Raw genomic sequence first — 16,825 nt, forward strand, 5'->3', positions numbered from 1 at the left:
GTATGTGGTGGTACAGAGGAGATCCAAGACCAGGACCATCAGACCGAAGCCTGGATGCTCTCGATCTCTGTGCAGAATTATACAGTGGCCAACAGTCTTCAGAGTAGTGAAAGCACAGGTGACTTAACCTTGATATTATTCCTGTTATGAAAATTCCACTGTAATTTTCAGACTAAGGAAAGACAAGAAATAGATGTAATTCTGACAACAAAAAAGCAAGCGGTTCCTGGACTTCCCTGGTGTTTCAGTGGTTAAGACTCCTCACTCCCAATGCAGGAGGTGCGGGTTCAATCTCTGGTCAAGAAATTAAGGTCCTGCATGCCACATGGTGTGACCCACCCCCCTCGCAAAAATAACAGGTTCTAAGCACCTGCTGTCTATAATAGGCCCTGGGCACAAATAACACTTTGACCAGACAATATCACAGCAAATTATTTTCAAGAGGGAGATGTACAGTGTTAATACAAAAAGCTGTAAAAACACTAGCAATCAGTTGAGGCTCAGTATAGACTGTGAACAGCTGGAAGAGGGCAGGCCTCCTACGCTAGCTGGGAATTCAGGGCAATAGGTTCCCTGACCAGATTTCTCCTAGCTGGAAAACGGCGTCGGCTTAAACATCCCCTTGAGGCCCCTGGGGCTCTCTGAGGCCCCCAGTTTCAATTCAGGGTGATACGTCTTTCCTTGCCCCAAGCTCAGGATCAGGGCGGGAGGGCTCTCTGGGCTGGCACTGCCCCCACTCCCGCCCATGCTGTCCCTTCTCTGGGTCACAGCACAATCGTTCCCCGAGCCACTTCTGGAAAGACTCCAGCTCTGTCCCTACTTGGCCTCCATCACTCCTCTCAAGACGTGGCCCCCAGCTGCGGTGCAGACGTGGCGGGGAGTCTGCCCGTGGAGGACACCACCGAGCTCCCCCGCACTCGCTTCCTCCTTGCATGGCTGCCACGCTGTCTGGTGCAGAGCTGGGATGCAGGACCTGGGGTCCCTTCCTCCCACTTCTGAGGGGCTCCTGCGTCATGCGCCCTGGAGGCCAGCTGCTCCAAAGCCATCACCCTACAGACGCAGACAGTGGCTGGGGCGAGGGGAGGCAAAACTGGCGTGGAACCCCACCAGTGCCACTGGGGGCCTGAGTCCGGACCTCCTGTGCAAACATATTCCTGCCTCATTAAATGGGGACCAAAAACTCCAGGTGTTTGCAAAATTTTAAAGTTGAGCATCTTTTACGTTTTAAGAAGAGCTCTGAAACAGGAACTAAATAGTCAAGCACATAAAGGCACTAATTTTTTCAATAAAAAAATGTCCACCCACCTACGATATGCTGTACCTCTCTGCCGGGGTAGCCTCTGATAGCGCCATCCCAAGTTTTCCCCGGAGAAAACCCCCAAGACAGGGCAAGCAGTCATATTTATTAATCAACTGGGACCACACAGCCCTAGTTTCTCAAATAATTTTTAAGTCAAGACACCCAGCAGCCTGAAATCAACACTTCCCTCCTGTCCTGCCCCCACAGCGAGGGGTGTCTGATGCTGTAGCTACTGCCCCGGCTTGCAACGAGAGATGGCTGTAATCTAATTCCCAATTTGTCAAGTAGGACATTTTCACTGCAGCTAGACCCAACTGGAAATGAATCCCTTCCACACACACACACACCCAACAAAATATAAAACAAAAAAGACGGAGAAAGACAGAGAGGGAGATTGATGGCTTCACCTAGTCAAATGGAACAGGCATGAAATAAAGCCAATACTATCACCATGGGTGTGCTGCCTGCCTTCTCCCGGCCTCACGAAGTCCATCCCACCCTGGGCCTTTGCTCAAAGGGTATCCTCCGCCTGGAATGCTGTACTCATCTGTCCTTCATGGTCCAGGTCAGAAGGGACGCTGTAAGCTCTCTCCGGCTGGAACCAGTTGCGGCTTCGCTTGCATTCCCAGAGCCATGGGATCCGTCTTCACAGCACTGTCCACTACACTTAACTCTGTACCCTCTCCCTAGTCCCCATTCGCCTTCGAACACCTTTGGGGCAGAAGTCATATGTCTAATTCATTCTGTTAGCCATCCCCCTCAGCATCCAACACAGAATGGGCACACAGCAGGTGCCCAAACAATGTGAGAAGCAAATTAAACTGAACTTAGTCTGACATTGTGGAGGGGGTGGGCTGGGGAGAGGTGCGGCTTCCCAGGTGGCTCAGTGGTAAGGAGTCTACCTGCTAGTGCAGGAGAATGAGGGTTTGATCAGGAAGATCCCCTGGAGCAGGAAATGACAACCCACTCCAGTATTCTTCCCGGGATAATCCCATGGGCAGAGGAGCCCGGTGGGCTATAGTCCATGAGGCTGCACAGAGTTGGACATGACTGAGCACGCACACGGGAGGCCTTCCCGAGCAGTTGAGATTCTTACAGCCGTAAGGAATCTGTCCTATGGGTAAGCTTTACGATGGATCTGTCTCCATCCCCATGTTAAATGAGTATTTATACCTGTATGTGGGATGGGAGAGAGTACAGGATTCTATCAAATAAATCTACAGTGTATTTTTTATCACATGAGAATCCAGCCTGTCTTTACATACCACCCTTCTTGAGCCTATAAACCGACTCAAATAGAAAACTAAACATGAAGCCATGAAGAATATGTTGAACCCAATTTATTGTTTGTTTGGTTTGGTTTGGTTTGGTTTGGGGGGTCATATTTTTGATTGGGTCATATTATTTCAGGACCTCTATCTGGAATTTTTTGTGCAACTCTTGATCAAATGATCTGATTTATTGGAGTTTCCAGTGAAACTTCTTGCTTCTGCTCTGTGCTTTTATGATGCTTTTGCTGAAGACACTGCCTGGGCCATCCTGGGTCTCCACACCCATCACCACTGGCAGTAGCTCCAATGGAAACGCTCTCACTCCCTCATGTCTAGCTGAGAAAGGAAACCCCATTTGCCCATAAACCCATCCACTGCATCTGCACTTTTGAATATTCAATTCCATTTCAAATTAAATATCCACTTTTATACTGGTTTCTGTTTTGATGTAACGGTAGTTTAGTTCAAGTTACTGTTGTTTGTACACTGTCAAAAAATAACACTGAGAACTAATTTTACTTCAACACTTTAAAAATTTCTTAATTCCAAATCCAAATGGAATTTAATACCAACAGCAATGCTTTTGAAAGCATTCCAGAATGCAAAAGGACTTTTCTTTCTGGTATTAAAAAAAAAAAGTTTTTCTTTCTCCTAAATAGCTGAGAATAGAATAAAAAGTTTCCCTCTCTAGTTAATCTCACGCCAATTTACTTTCTACCTCTCTTATCACTTCTTTCGAAGTCAAAGGGTGATCTTTACTCACTCCCCCACCAGGAAGGAGAAGCCCCCCAACTAGCCAGTGGCTGCCCTTAATGTGAAGACACAATTTTCATTTTTATAAAAAATACTTCAGAAAATATTTTTTTAAAAATAAAAATCTAACAAATTGATAGTGGCTACAGAGAAATATCTTTTAAAAAGGGAAAATAAAGTGATGAGCTAAGGAAAGTATCTTCACATTACAGTATGAACTAGAAATGAAAACATATGCAAAGATTCTATGAGCATAAAACCATTCAACCTTTTATGATAACTTTTGTTAGGTCTAACCAGGTTGTGCTCTCAAACGTCATGGGGAAATTACAACTATACATCTACTATATAGACTCTATCTACCCCTCATTTCCTAAATGCTCTCCCTCATCCAAACCCGTTGGATTGCTTAAACGGTGGTTTTAAAAAGAACTATAACCCAAAACACTAACTCTGATCACCCTCAGGTGATGGGGTTACAGGCACCTTTCACGCTCTCCTTTCTTTCTACAACAAACAGGCATGGCTCTAACAATAATAAAGATACGGCAGGACATGCCCCATCCTGAAGCAGAAAGGTTTGTATCAAATGGTCACAAAAATAAAAAATCATATTTTTGCTGATTGTGTTGATAAAATGAAGCCCCACTGCAACTTCCTGGTGGTCCAGTGGTTAAGAATCCGCCTTCCAACACAGGGGATGCGAGTTCGGTCCCTGGTTGGGGAACCAAGACTCCCCCGTGCCATGGAGCAACAAAGCCCATGCACCACAGTTAGAGAAAGCCTGCCCAGGTGAATGAAGAGTCTGCACAGCCAAAATAAAAACTAAAAAAATAATAAATAAATAAACTCTGTCACAGACTATTAGATGTATTTTAAAAGAGGCTTGCTCCTTGAAGGAAAAGTATGACAAACCTAGACAGCACATTAAAAAGACAGAGACATCACTTTGCCGACAAAGGTCTGTAGAGTCAAAGCCATGGTTTTTCCAGTGGTCATGTATGGACGTGAAAGTTGGACCATAAAGAAGACTGAGCACTGAAGAATTGATAGTTTCGAGTTGTGGTGCTGGAGAAGACTCTTGAGAGTCCTTTAGACTGCAAGGAGGTCAAACCAAAGTCAAATCAAACTAAAGGAAATCAACCTTGAATATTCACTGAAGCTCCAATACTTTGGCCACCTGATGAGAAGAGCCGACTCATTGGAAGTAACCCTGATGCCAGGAAACTGAAAGCAGAAGGAGAAGGGAGCAGCAGAGGATGAGATGGCTGGATGGCATCATTGACTCAGTGGACATGAGTCTGGGAAACTCCAGGAGAATACGGAGGGCAGAGGAGCCGGGTGTGCTACAGTCCGTGGGGTCACAAAGAGTCAGACATGGGTTAGCCCCTGAACAAGAGCAACATCATACTGTCCCACAGAAGGCATCCACCACTGCCAGTGGTCCCAGGAAGCCCCACAGATGCCAGGCCAGGTGGGAACAAGGACAAGGTCAGGGAACAACCGTTGGGAAAGGTGATATCTGGTGCAAGGGAAAGAGAGTCAGGGAGAAGCCAAGGAGACTCAACAGCGCAAAAGGAGGGCAGAGGGGCACGGAACTCCAGGCTTGGTGGCCAAAGAGAATGAACACTGTCCCGGAAGCCACAGGGAGCTACCGAGGCCCCACATACAAGGAGCTACACCTGCATTTCCAGGGAGCAAAACTCTGGTGTATCAAGTACGCTTCGCAGGTAACAGAAAAAGAAAAGCGTGTGATGAAATGCTATCACGAAACTGCAGCCCTTCATTCATCTAGTAATTACTGAAGTCTCCTAGAAACCTCTGCTCCCAAGAGCCCCAACTGCTCTTCACTGGAAACCAGCTAGAGTTCAGGAGAACGAGTACACGGCCTCCTTCACTTTTGAACTAGAAGATGGGGAACCAAGTTCGAACAACAGTTCATGCCACAAAGCAAAGACGGTTATCTTGAGATTATTCCACAGTTCCTCAAAAACCACTCTGACGGCTTACAAATTACTTCCAGTTGTAGAATGTGACCAAAATAAACTTTTATTTAACAGCTCGGGGGGAAACAAAACACAAAATGAATGAAAGCTCTGTTCTTTTTTGTGCGTGGCGACTTCCTGTTCTTTTCCCTCTTTGGGCAGCCCTGTACCGTATCACAGAGTACTTTTTATACTACGACATCAACACAGATCTTTCAGACTCGGAGAAAAATTGGGCATCCTCTCACATGGCAACAGCTCACCATTTACCAAGATAAAATAGCAGAGAGATTGAGAAAAGTCATCTCATTAACAAAGTACTTTTATCATAAACAGACCTTCCCTTTAGATGATACAACTGCATCCCCACTCCTTCACACCTCAGACCTGGCACCACATTAAGCCTCTCTCCGTTTCATTGCTACCTTCCCTGGGTCGTGCTCATTCCCAAAATTCTCTGATTGCACTGCTGTGTCACTGACACAAGAAGCCTCAAGACGGCTGATTTATTCTCTCCTCCCTGCAGAGCGAACTAAAGGAGGCTTCCTACCCTTACTTCCTGTCCCACCATGAGCATCATCTCCTCCAAACTATTAATACTCTCTCAGCCTGGGTACTGAGAGTACCCATACTCCCTTCCTTCTCATTTGATGGCCCTGACCATCTTCATCATGAGAATGACCACTGATTGGACACCTATCATGGAGCAGACCCTCCTCCACCAGGCGCTCAAAGAGACTAACTCACTTCATTCTCACTATCGTTCAGCAATGTCAGTGTATGAGTTCTGTTTTCACACATGAAGAAACTAAGGTCCAAAGCAACTGAGGAAGAGAGGTACGGTATTGATAAACTGACAAACAGTGAGCGACACAGCTAGGATCCAAACCCGTGTCCACCAGATGCATAGCCTGCATGGTCACACTCACTCCTGCTGAGAACTGGCAGGGTGAATCACCCTATCTGTGTATAGTGGAATATGGAGGGACTGTGATCCACAGCCAGGAATCAACAGAGTTGTCCAAGTGGAGAAAGAGATGGAAAGAGCTGGAAGTCAGACTCTGGGCTTGACTTTGCCTCTTGTGGTGATAAAGGGTACAGAGCCCTTCTGCTGAGGCTGTGCTGCCCACCTCCTCCTCCTGGTGACACCCGGGGCGCTCGGGTCAGGGAGAGACGTCAGAGGTCATCGGGGAAATGAGGCTCCTGGGAAAGCCCTGCAAGCAAGTCAGGAGTGAGCACTGCACATGTGAGCCTCAACAAGAGATCAGTAAGCCTGTTATGGCAAACATCACTTCTTTTATAACACCGCTGAGTCAGTCCCGTGATTTGCAATAAATTTTCAGGATTTAAAAAAAAAAATATGCAAACTGCAGGCACCTGCATGATCAGAAGTCTGATTACTAGGATATGAGATTTCCACGTGAGATAGGGGAACGGAGGCCCAGGGTCAGGGCAGGCTACATGCCTCAGAGACTACCAAGCGCTGCTGAATCACTGCCCGGCAGGGATGGGCACCTGGGATGTAAACACTGCAAAAAGAAGCTTCAGAAACAGCCCTTTCCAAACAATCAGGTCTCCCACTCCTACGACCCAAGATAAATGTTTACCGAACGGATGAATGATCAGTCGCTCCAAGGAAAAGATTCTTGCCTCACACTTAATCACAGCAGTGGACAAGAAGGTTAAGTTAAACAAAGCTGTGTACACACGTGTATGTGTTTTCATGTACGTGTATGTGTGTGTGGATCAGTGGTTTTCCTCCTTGCTACTCACTGTGTGGCCTCTGGACCAGCCAAGGCAGCATCCCTTGAGAGCTTGTTGGAAATGCAAAATACTGGGCCTTTCCCAACACGAACTAAATGAGAATCAGCATTTTAACAAACTTCCCAGGTAATCTGTATGCACATGAAACTTTGAGAGACACTGGCCTACATCTGGGAAACACGTTCAAAGTAAAATGTATAAAGACAAGGCAATAAACTAAAGGAATGCCTCCCAGGTATTTCAGTCACTTCACTCCTGTCTGACTCTTCTCGACCCCATGGACTGTAGCTGGTCAGGCTCCTCTGTCCACGGGACTCTCCAGGCAGGATACTGGAGTGGGCTGCCATGCCCTCCTCCAGGGGATCTTCCTGACACAAGGACTGAACCCTCGTCTCCTGGGTCTCTTGCACTGCAGGTGGATTCTTAACCGCTTGAGCCATCACTGTAGCCCCTGCCTCCTAGGTACCAAACAGCAAAGAGTGAGGCTGGATGAACGGTGTCCACACTCATCATGTGATGTGAAAGGATTCAGAAAAGCTGCAAACTCTTATGATTTGGGGAGGCACATGGTAAAGCCAACCAAGGGGAAACAACCATTTCCGGACAGTCCTCATTTCAATTACGTTACTAAACAAAAAAAAAGAACCTATGTGTCCTGAGTTAGCAATGCTAGAGAGGTAGAGAGGCAGCAAGGGAAATTTTTTTTTTTTTCTTTTTTTATTAGTTGGAGGCTAATTACTTCACAACATTTCAGTGGGTTTTGTCATACATTGATATGAATCAGCCATAGATTTACACGTATTCCCCATCCCGATCCCCCCTCCCACCTCCCTCTCCACCCGATTCCTCTGGGTCTTCCCAGTGCACCAGGCCCGAGCACTTGTCTCATGCATCCCACCTGGGCTGGTGATCTGTTTCACCATAGATAGTATACATGCTGTTCTTTTGAAACATCCCACCCTCACCTTCTCCCACAGAGTTCAAAAGTCTTTTCTGTATTTCTGTGTCTCTTTTTCTGTTTTGCATATAGGGTTATCGTTACCATCTTTCTAAATTCCATATATATGTGTTAGTATGCTGTAATGTCCTTTATCTTTCTGGCTTACTTCACTCTGTATAAGGGGCTCCAGTTTCATCCATCTCATTAGGACTGGTTCAAATGAAATCTTTTTAACGGCTGAGTAATATTCCATGGTGTATATGTACCACAGCTTCCTTATCCATTCATCTGCTGATGGGCATCTAGGTTGCTTCCATGTCCTGGCTATTACAAACAGTGCTGCGATGAACATTGGGGTGCATGTGTCTCTTTCAGATCTGGTTTCCTCAGTGTGTATGCCCAGAAGTGGGATTGCTGGGTCATATGGCAGTTCTATTTCCAGTTTTTTAAGAAATCTCCACACTGTTTTCCATAGCGGCTGTACTAGTTTGCATTCCCACCAACAGTGTAAGAGGGTTCCCTTTTCTCCACACCCTCTCCAGCATTTATTGCTTGTAGACTTTTGGATAGCAGCCATCCTGACTGGCGTGTAATGGTACCTCACTGTGGTTTTGATTTGCATTTCTCTAATAATGAGTGATGTTGAGCATCTTTTCATGTGTTTGTTAGCCATCTGTATGTCTTCTTTGGAGAAATGTCTGTTTAGTTCTTTGGCCCATTTTTTGATTGGGTCATTTATTTTTCTGGAATTGAGCTGCAGGAGTTGCTTGTATATTTTTGAGATTAATCCTTTGTCTGTTGCTTCATTTGCTATTATTTTCTCCCAATCTGAGGGCTGTCTTTTCACCTTACTTATAGTTTCCTTTGTAGTGCAAAAGCTTTTAAGTTTCATTAGGTCCCATTTGTTTAGTTTTGCTTTTATTTCCAATATTCTGGGAGGTGGGTCATAGAGGATCTTGCTGTGATTTATGTCGGAGAGTGTTTTGCCTATGTTCTCCTCTAGGAGTTTTATAGTTTCTGGTCTTACATTTAGATCTTTAATCCATTTTGAGTTTATTTTTGTGTATGGTGTTAGAAAGTGTTCTAGTTTCATTCTTTTACAAGTGGTTGACCAGTTTTCCCAGCACCACTTGTTAAAGAGGTTGTCTTTTTTCCATTGTATATCCTTGCCTCCTTTGTCAAAGATAAGGTGTCCATAGGTTCGTGGATTTATCTCTGGGCTTTCTATTCTGTTCCATTGATCTATATTTCTGTCTTTGTGCCAGTACCATACTGTCTTGATGACTGTGGCTTTGTAGTAGAGTCTGAAGTCAGGCAGGTTGATTCCTCCAGTTCCATTCTTCTTTCTCAAGATTACTTTGGCTATTCGAGGTATTTTTTGTATTTCCATACAAATTGTGAAATTATTTGTTCTAGTTCTGTGAAAAATACCATTGGTAGCTTGATAGGGATTGCATTGAATCTATAGATTGCTTTGGGTAGCATAGCCATTTTGACAATATTGATTCTTCCCATCCATGAACACGGTATGTTTCTCCATCTGTTTGTGTCCTCTTTGATTTCTTTCATCAGTGTTTTATAGTTTTCTATGTATAGGTCTTTTGTTTCTTTAGGTAGATATACTCCTAAGTATTTTATTCTTTTTGTTGCAATGGTGAATGGTATTGTTTCCTTAATTTCTCTTTCTGTTTTTTCATTGTTAGTATATAGGAATGCAAGGGATTTCTGTGTGTTAATTTTATATCCTGCAACTTTACTATATTCATTGATTAGCTCTAGTAATTTTCTGGTAGAGTCTTTAGGGTTTTCTATGTAGAGGATCATGTCATCTGCAAACAGCGAGAGTTTCACTTCTTCTTTTCCTATCTGGATTCCTTTTACTTCTTTTTCTGCTCTGATTGCTGTGGCCAGAACTTCCAACACTATGTTGAACAGTAGTGGTGAGAGTGGGCACCCTTGTCTTGTTCCTGATTTCAGGGGAAATGCTTTCAATTTTTCACCATTGAGGGTGATGCTTGCTGTGGGTTTGTCATATATAGCTTTTATTATGTTGAGGTATGTTCCTTCTATTCCTGCTTTTTGGAGAGTTTTAATCATAAATGAGTGTTGAATTTTGTCAAAGGCTTTCTCTGCATCTATTGAGATAATCATATGGTTTTTATCTTTCAATTTGTTAATGTGGTGTATTACATTGATTGATTTGCGGATATTAAAGAATCCAGCAAGGGAAATTTTATTCTGCACCAGAAACAGACATCAGACCCAAGAATAGCTGGAACAATGTTAAGACGAGGACAATTTGAGAGGAATTGTTGCTCCATCCAACAGCTCCAGGTAGAGGCAAGCATCTCCTCCCATCTCCTGATAAGCAAATAGCTGGAGGGCTTCAGCAAGACCCAGATGACAAGTGACTCTCAGGGCTGGCGGCGGAGCCTGCAGGTTACCAGGCACTGAGGATTCTAGTCCAGCCACGGGACAAAAGGATCTCTCCCCAATCAAGCTGCTTCCTTATGCTGGCCAAAACAGCCTTTAGTGCAACATCAATAATTAAATAGCACTCAACCGAAATTAATAATGCAATAAATGGGCTATTATGGGGAGCTTCCCTCTTACTGTGAGGGGTTTGAAAAAAAGCCCAGTGAGGGGCTTGAAAAACGTTACCAAAGATGCTAGTATTTTTAAGCAGCCGATGCAGACACAAGATACAGAGTTTGCCTGCTATCAAAGTCCACAATCTGGCACCAGGAGAGGAAAAAGTCCAGTGTTTCTAATAAGAAACAACTAGCTCTTCCCCCCACCCCCCACTGGCTCTTAAAAACAAACAAAAACAGTTATATTCTTCTGGGGCAGCAGGGGAGGGGTGGTTGGGAATCACCCACACAGAAGCCACCAGCAACTAAACATACTGGCAGCAAACGTAACTGACAAGGCCAGCTCCAGGGAAATGGTTCAGTGGTCAGAGTGCTGGCCCTCCTCTCGAGAGGGATTCCTTGCACGGGGAGGTCAGGGGGCGCCATGGCTGTCTGCTCGCCCTTCTGGCTTCCAGTCCCGGGGTAATGGAAGGAAAACGAAGTTCACAGTCAGGAGAAGAGTATACTGAAGCTATCTGACTGCGCGGGGCCTAGAATTTACTCATCAAGTAACAATGACAGGGTGGTTCAGTGGCAAAGAACCCGCCTGCCAGTGCAGGAGACACAGGTTTGATCCCTGATCTGTGGAGCAGCTGGGCCCATGCACCACAACTGCCGAGCCTGTGTTCTAGAGCCTGGGAGCTGCAATTACTGAGTCCACGAGCCACAATTACGGAAGCCCAAGCGCCCTAGAGCCTGTGATAAACCATAATGGGAAAGAATAGTTTTAAAAAGGATGTGTATGTGTGTATATATATGTATAACTAAACCACTTTGCTGTCCAGCAGAAACGTTGTAAATCAATTATACTTCAATTAAAAAGAAAAATCTGCTCAAAGAACTCAAAATAAAGAACAAACAAACAGGCACTGAGTACTCAGTAGAAATTTAAAGAAGCAAGACAGTCATTATGCAGATTTCCAGTCTAGTTCTAGCCTAGACACAGACAGGCGTGTCACTCAGTAACAAAAATGGAGGGTGCTGGGCCCTTGATGTCTGCCCTGGGCATGGGCTTGGGCGTTCTCCAGAGACAGATGCTGACGCATCTCTTCTTATCAGATGGAGGCCTTTCCCTAAGGCTGCCCTCCACTGAGGTCTACACCTCCATCACCTGTCAGAGGAAGAACTTCGGGCCGGGGTAAAAACCATCGAGAGGAAGGAAGGGGGAAAGGGAAGAGGCTCTGAAAGAGCTACATTCTACCCCGTAGACCAGGAGGGAGCCGCACAGAATTCTTCCCAAGGATTCTGAAGTTCTGGGATGAAAAGAGCCAGAAAAACTGCAGTGCCCGACGCCTCAGGGATGTGGTGCTGAGTTTCTGAAGGAAAGCGCTAACTCCACAATTCCTTGTATATTTCCATCCTGAAAGCCACTGTGGCAAGTTGGCTGCCAGAAGGGACCCAACTCCGCTACACCCTTGTCCTTTTGTTTTCACGTTCTTCATGTGTTCCTAGAAATTACACGGATCATAAAAGGGATGCTGTGACTCAGAAGAGAAAAGCTGAAACCACTGCGCTTATAGAAACACAGGGTCCCTGGGGTAAAGGAAAGGGAGAAGGCTTGGCGGTCTGCCGGCCACACAAGTCACGTCCAATGTCCCCTCGAAGCAAGAAAAGACCCCAGAGCAGGCCCCCTCAGACCGGGGCACACACCTCCCTCTGAGGTTCTTCCTCTCGCTGGCCAGCGACCCATGAGGTGACCTGTGTGGAGGGCGGTGGTTCTCCAGACCTGTCCCACTAACCACTTGCCTCTGATTCCTCACTGATAACCTATACAACACACTGGCTTTTCAAAAGTTAGGTCTCCAAGGGTAATAAAAATGAATCCACTCCCAAAAGAACCCCTGCGAAAAATGCTAAATTCTGAATACTAACTAAGCATGCTGGTCCTTCCCAAATAATCACGTCCTAACTCCATGATAATTAACAGAAAACAAATGTTATTGCAACGGACTGAGTGTTTGCATGCTCTCAAAATTCAGATGATCAACGCCTAGCCTTCTAATGAGACAGTATCAGGCGGTGGAGCCTTTATGGGGTGGAGCCCTCACGAATGGGATGAGTGCCTTTACAAAAGAGACCCCTCAGCCTGTCCCGCATGAGGACAGAGCAGAAAGACAGTTGTCTGCAACGGAAAAGAGGGTTCTCACCAGAAGCTGACTGTGATGACACCTGACCTGAGATTTCCAGCCTCCGTAACTGTGAGAAACAAGCTTCTGTTGTTGATAAGGCAAGGTGTCTATGGCAATTTGTTTTAGCAGCCTGAACTAAGATATATTAATATAATCCTCTCAGGAAATGAGAGCTGGGTGGGCAGGGAGGTGGTAGTGGGGAGCTTTCCTTCCATCTCATGAAAATTAAAAGTACTACAGGCTGGCAGAATCTTCTGGCGTCTCAAGGAGCTTTTTTCTCACATTTCCTTTGGTTTTATAACAGTCTTTGAACTTTCTCCTACCCCCAACCTGACATCGCTCCCTTGCACCAAGACATTCTGTCTTCTACAGAGAGTGGCCAGGGGCCAGCCTTGCTAACAAGACCCTCTGATCCTGTAACCTATGCTGCACTTAAGAGGGTGAGAAACAGCTCCCCACGGGAATGGTGTTTAAAACTACCATTTGTATCAAGTACTTACTACGTACTGATGCAGACCATGAGGTGCCTAATAGCCACTATTTCATCCAGCCTCACAGCAACCCTCTCAAAACCTACTGTTCACATTTTACGGATGAAAAAAGAGGGGCAAGGCACTGGGGGATAAGCCTCCCCAAGCAGTTTATGATGCTTCACTCGAAGCCACTCGACTCACCCCATGACAGCCTCATGCAGGAGGGCAGCATTAATACTCCAGTGATTCAGGGAGCTTGTGCCTAGGGCACAGAGAAGTCAAGTCACTTTCCCAAAATAGCACAGTTAGGAAGGGGCAATGAACAGTGGCTACCTTAATGGTGGCTGTGGGGTTCAATGAGCAGACGTAGTCAGTTGTATCTAACACGGCAAACGCTGAATAAAAACGAGTGGCTACAGTGAAAGCACCCTCATGGGAAGTGTTCCTAAAGAGGAAACAGCAACCGGAGATGGATGTCAGGTGGATAAAGAGGGGCTCTCCTCCAAGAACATTACCCCAAACAGCTGTAGAGTCCACAGCCGCTCCAGCTAACCTGCAGTGTCTCTGCCGACTCAACCTGGCCATGGACAGCGGCATGGAACTTCTTCATTCCCGCTATTAAAAGCCTGCAAAGAGGTGGGGTGGAAAACGTACCTGCTTACTATCAGTACCTCTCAAAGCAAGACAACAGACACCGAAATTCTTTGTAAACTGTCAAGTGCTACACAAACATAAGACGCTGGGAACCTTCTCGGGGCTTAAAGGAGCATGCTGTGAACAGATGCGGACAGATAATATAGGTCCTGAGGGAGAGCGAGTTTTAAGAATCAGCAAATGCACAGGTAATCCCAAATACAGCAGGGGGGCCTGGGCAACGTAACAAGCAAGAGCGTGGGTTGGGGAAGAGGCCGGGGCAGAGGTGGCCGGCGGGGCTGGCATGAGATCCAATTCTCTCTCACCTGAAGGCAGTGTGCTATTTGATCAGTTTCTAGAATTTTTAGAGTTGTTTTTCCTTCCTATCCAAACCAGCTCAGGGCTCAAACACAAAACAAAATCACTCAAACATAAAACACAACACGATGAATGCTAAGTGCCGAAATCAATAAAAGCACTAATTTAAAGAGATCTGTCTGGTTCTGTGCCCTGAAGTGGGCAGTAGCTGCAAACTTAGGGCTGGTGAGAAATCTCAATGACCTGGAAAACGTGGTGGTTGATCTCTGGGATCGCTAAGGCTCCTTCCGCCTCTGAAATGCCAAGATTATGTGATGTCCCTTGACCTCTAACCAGTCCGAAACTTCCTCCTCGTTGTCTGGTCAATCCTACACACAATGCCTCTCCCCGCCTCTGCCTGCCACAGAGCAAGGGTCCCCTTTGCCTACATTCAAGGCCCCTCCGTGCGAAGATGTGTGTGTGCGGTCATCTGTTCATTTTCAGCTAGCGTTCATCTTCCTGGTCCCCAGGCTTTGGAGGTTAGAAAATCAAGAAGACCACATCCTGTCCTTGAAACAGTAACACAAGGAGAAAAGGCTGAGCTGAGTGGATGGAGAAGGGAATGACCCCAAATAATTCCCTCTTTTCCGAGCATCCCACACAGTCACGGTGGCTGCAACGCAAAGGGGGAAATTCCCGGGGAATGAAAAGTAGGAGACACACTGACAGAGCAATTTATCCTACAAGAGAGTCAAACAGGGCTGGGCCCTCAGGGAGCATCCGCTGCTGCTTCAGAAATAAACACAAACTACCTCTCCCTGGGGAACCATTTATGCTGGATGTGGTGAAAATCCCTCCAGCTCCCTTCTTCCTATAACCTTTCTAGGGGAAAGGCATGAGCAGAAATTGAGTATCGGATGAATAATATCTGCCGTATTCATAGTCTCCTCCTCAATGTAGAAAATATATATTATATACATGCATTATATAACATATATTTAAACTACGAATTTACACATTTTCATTCCACATCTACTTTCTGTAACAAGCTGTAAAGTGGTGTGACACTGAGGAGCAGAACAGACCTGCTCTGAAGCGCAGTTCTGCCATAAACCAGCTGTGTAACCTGAGAATTTATTGATCTTCTCTTAGCATCGCTTTCTTTCCTATCAAGTGCAGAAACTCTTGCAGAGCTGTCTTAAGTATCAGAAACCTGTGAAGAACTTAACACAGTACTAGGCCCAAAGAAAAGCTTAATAAATGGTGGCTGTTATAAGATTACAATGACTCCCAAAGGCTGCTTACCTCACGGCAACAGGATGTGGAAACACCTTCAGGAGGCTACCTAGTAAATTCCTAGTTTAGTTGTTTTTTTTTTTAAGAATCCATGTTTTAAGATGGGGGTGTTATGGAGTGGGTGTTTTGTTTTCCTTTTTTTGCTTTAACCAGTATACAGTGCAGTGATGCCACATGTTTGTGGGGGTGCTAACAAATCAAATTAAGTCAGTAAGTCAAGTGACACGACGCACCATTTAGGGAAGCAACACTAAACCCCCAACCCCAGGCTCCAGAGTATAGCACACCCACCACCCACAGGGTGCCCAGGAAGGCGCAGGGCACCCCAGATGGATGCATGACTCTGGGTCACAGTGTCGAGCTCCTGTCTCGATTACTCATGCCTCAGAAAGTAAGTGTGGGGAAGCGCCCAGGGTCCGAGCCAAGAGGACGTGTAACCAGGCGGTGGTTGTGGGGTCCTGGGTAAGAACTGTAGCGCACCGTGGGGAAGGGCAGAGACCTGGAGGCTAGACAGACCTCAGTCTGAACCTGGCTCTTTCCCTTCAGCGGTATAATCTGAGCCATGGAACTGCCCACTGCCCAGCCTCAGGCTCCTCATTGGAATATTTAAGTATTAACTACATCATGGACTTGGTGTAAGAATCAAATGATAAAATACACGTTAAGAGCCTGCCACCTCTCTGAGCCAATGGTTCCATGATCTGTAACACGGGGGAGCTGAGAATCCATGTTCTGCGGTTGATGTGAAGACTAAATCATGCAACACGTTTAACCTGACTGCCCAGCCCAATACTGGACACATACCAGCTAACCAGGGTCGAGGCACCAAGTGAAGGAGTCTTTTGGGCCTAGAAAAGAGAACAACAGTCTCAAAGGCCCCTTGCTGAATCATCTAACTTCGGAGAAAACAAAGCATAACTTTAGTTCCATCCTGATGCTCCAGGCCAGTTGCATCTATCTGGGACTTATCACCCCCTGTCCGGAAACCTACCACCCCCTACACCCGCCCAGAAGACTTATCACCCCCTGCCCAACTACAAATGTCATCTCAACAAAAGAATACTCAAAATATCCTGCCTGATTGACGTTTCCCTTATCGCTTCCACAAACCTCCCTATAAGTATGAAGCCTCCCTGATCCCTTTCGGCGCTCAGCCTGGTCGTTAGGCCGACTGTCGCCCCTCCTTGCCTGAATAAAGGTAACCTACTTCTGTTGAGGTCATCTTTCCTTTTCTGCCTCGCCGGAACTATGCCTTACACCAAGGGTTCACAAACAGGCTTTAGGAGATTCTTGGGAGACAGAAACGGAAGCAGAAATAGCATTTATTTATGTAATAATCTGGGCTTCCCAGATG

The 16,825-nt window shown here is 45.9% G+C and overlaps 2 protein-coding genes across 15 annotated transcripts in view; one reads left to right on the forward strand and one right to left on the reverse strand.

The window, feature by feature from the left end:
- LOC122450878 (RAB11-binding protein RELCH-like) overlaps positions 1 to 16,825 on the forward strand; it is a 125,273-nt gene that overhangs the window by 56,049 nt on the left and 52,399 nt on the right. The gene's annotated exons all lie outside the window — the stretch shown is intronic.
- LOC122450875 overlaps positions 1 to 16,825 on the reverse strand; it is a 60,936-nt gene that overhangs the window by 9,027 nt on the left and 35,084 nt on the right. For 3 of the 14 annotated variants that reach the window (XM_043483224.1, XM_043483226.1, XM_043483225.1), the window contains one exon: positions 13,761 to 13,871. The exons of 7 other annotated variants lie outside the window; for them this stretch is intronic. In XM_043483224.1, coding sequence (XP_043339159.1) covers positions 13,761 to 13,871 — 111 coding nt within the window. Of the gene's footprint in view, positions 1 to 13,446; positions 13,691 to 13,760; positions 13,872 to 14,624; positions 16,425 to 16,825 lie in introns of those variants that run through there. 4 more of the 14 variants (XR_006272255.1, XR_006272253.1, XR_006272250.1 and 1 more) reach the window with 4 other exon arrangements.

The sequence above is a fragment of the Cervus canadensis genome, chromosome 12 (assembly GCF_019320065.1).
Source record: "Cervus canadensis isolate Bull #8, Minnesota chromosome 12, ASM1932006v1, whole genome shotgun sequence".
Taxonomy (NCBI): domain Eukaryota; kingdom Metazoa; phylum Chordata; class Mammalia; order Artiodactyla; family Cervidae; genus Cervus; species Cervus canadensis.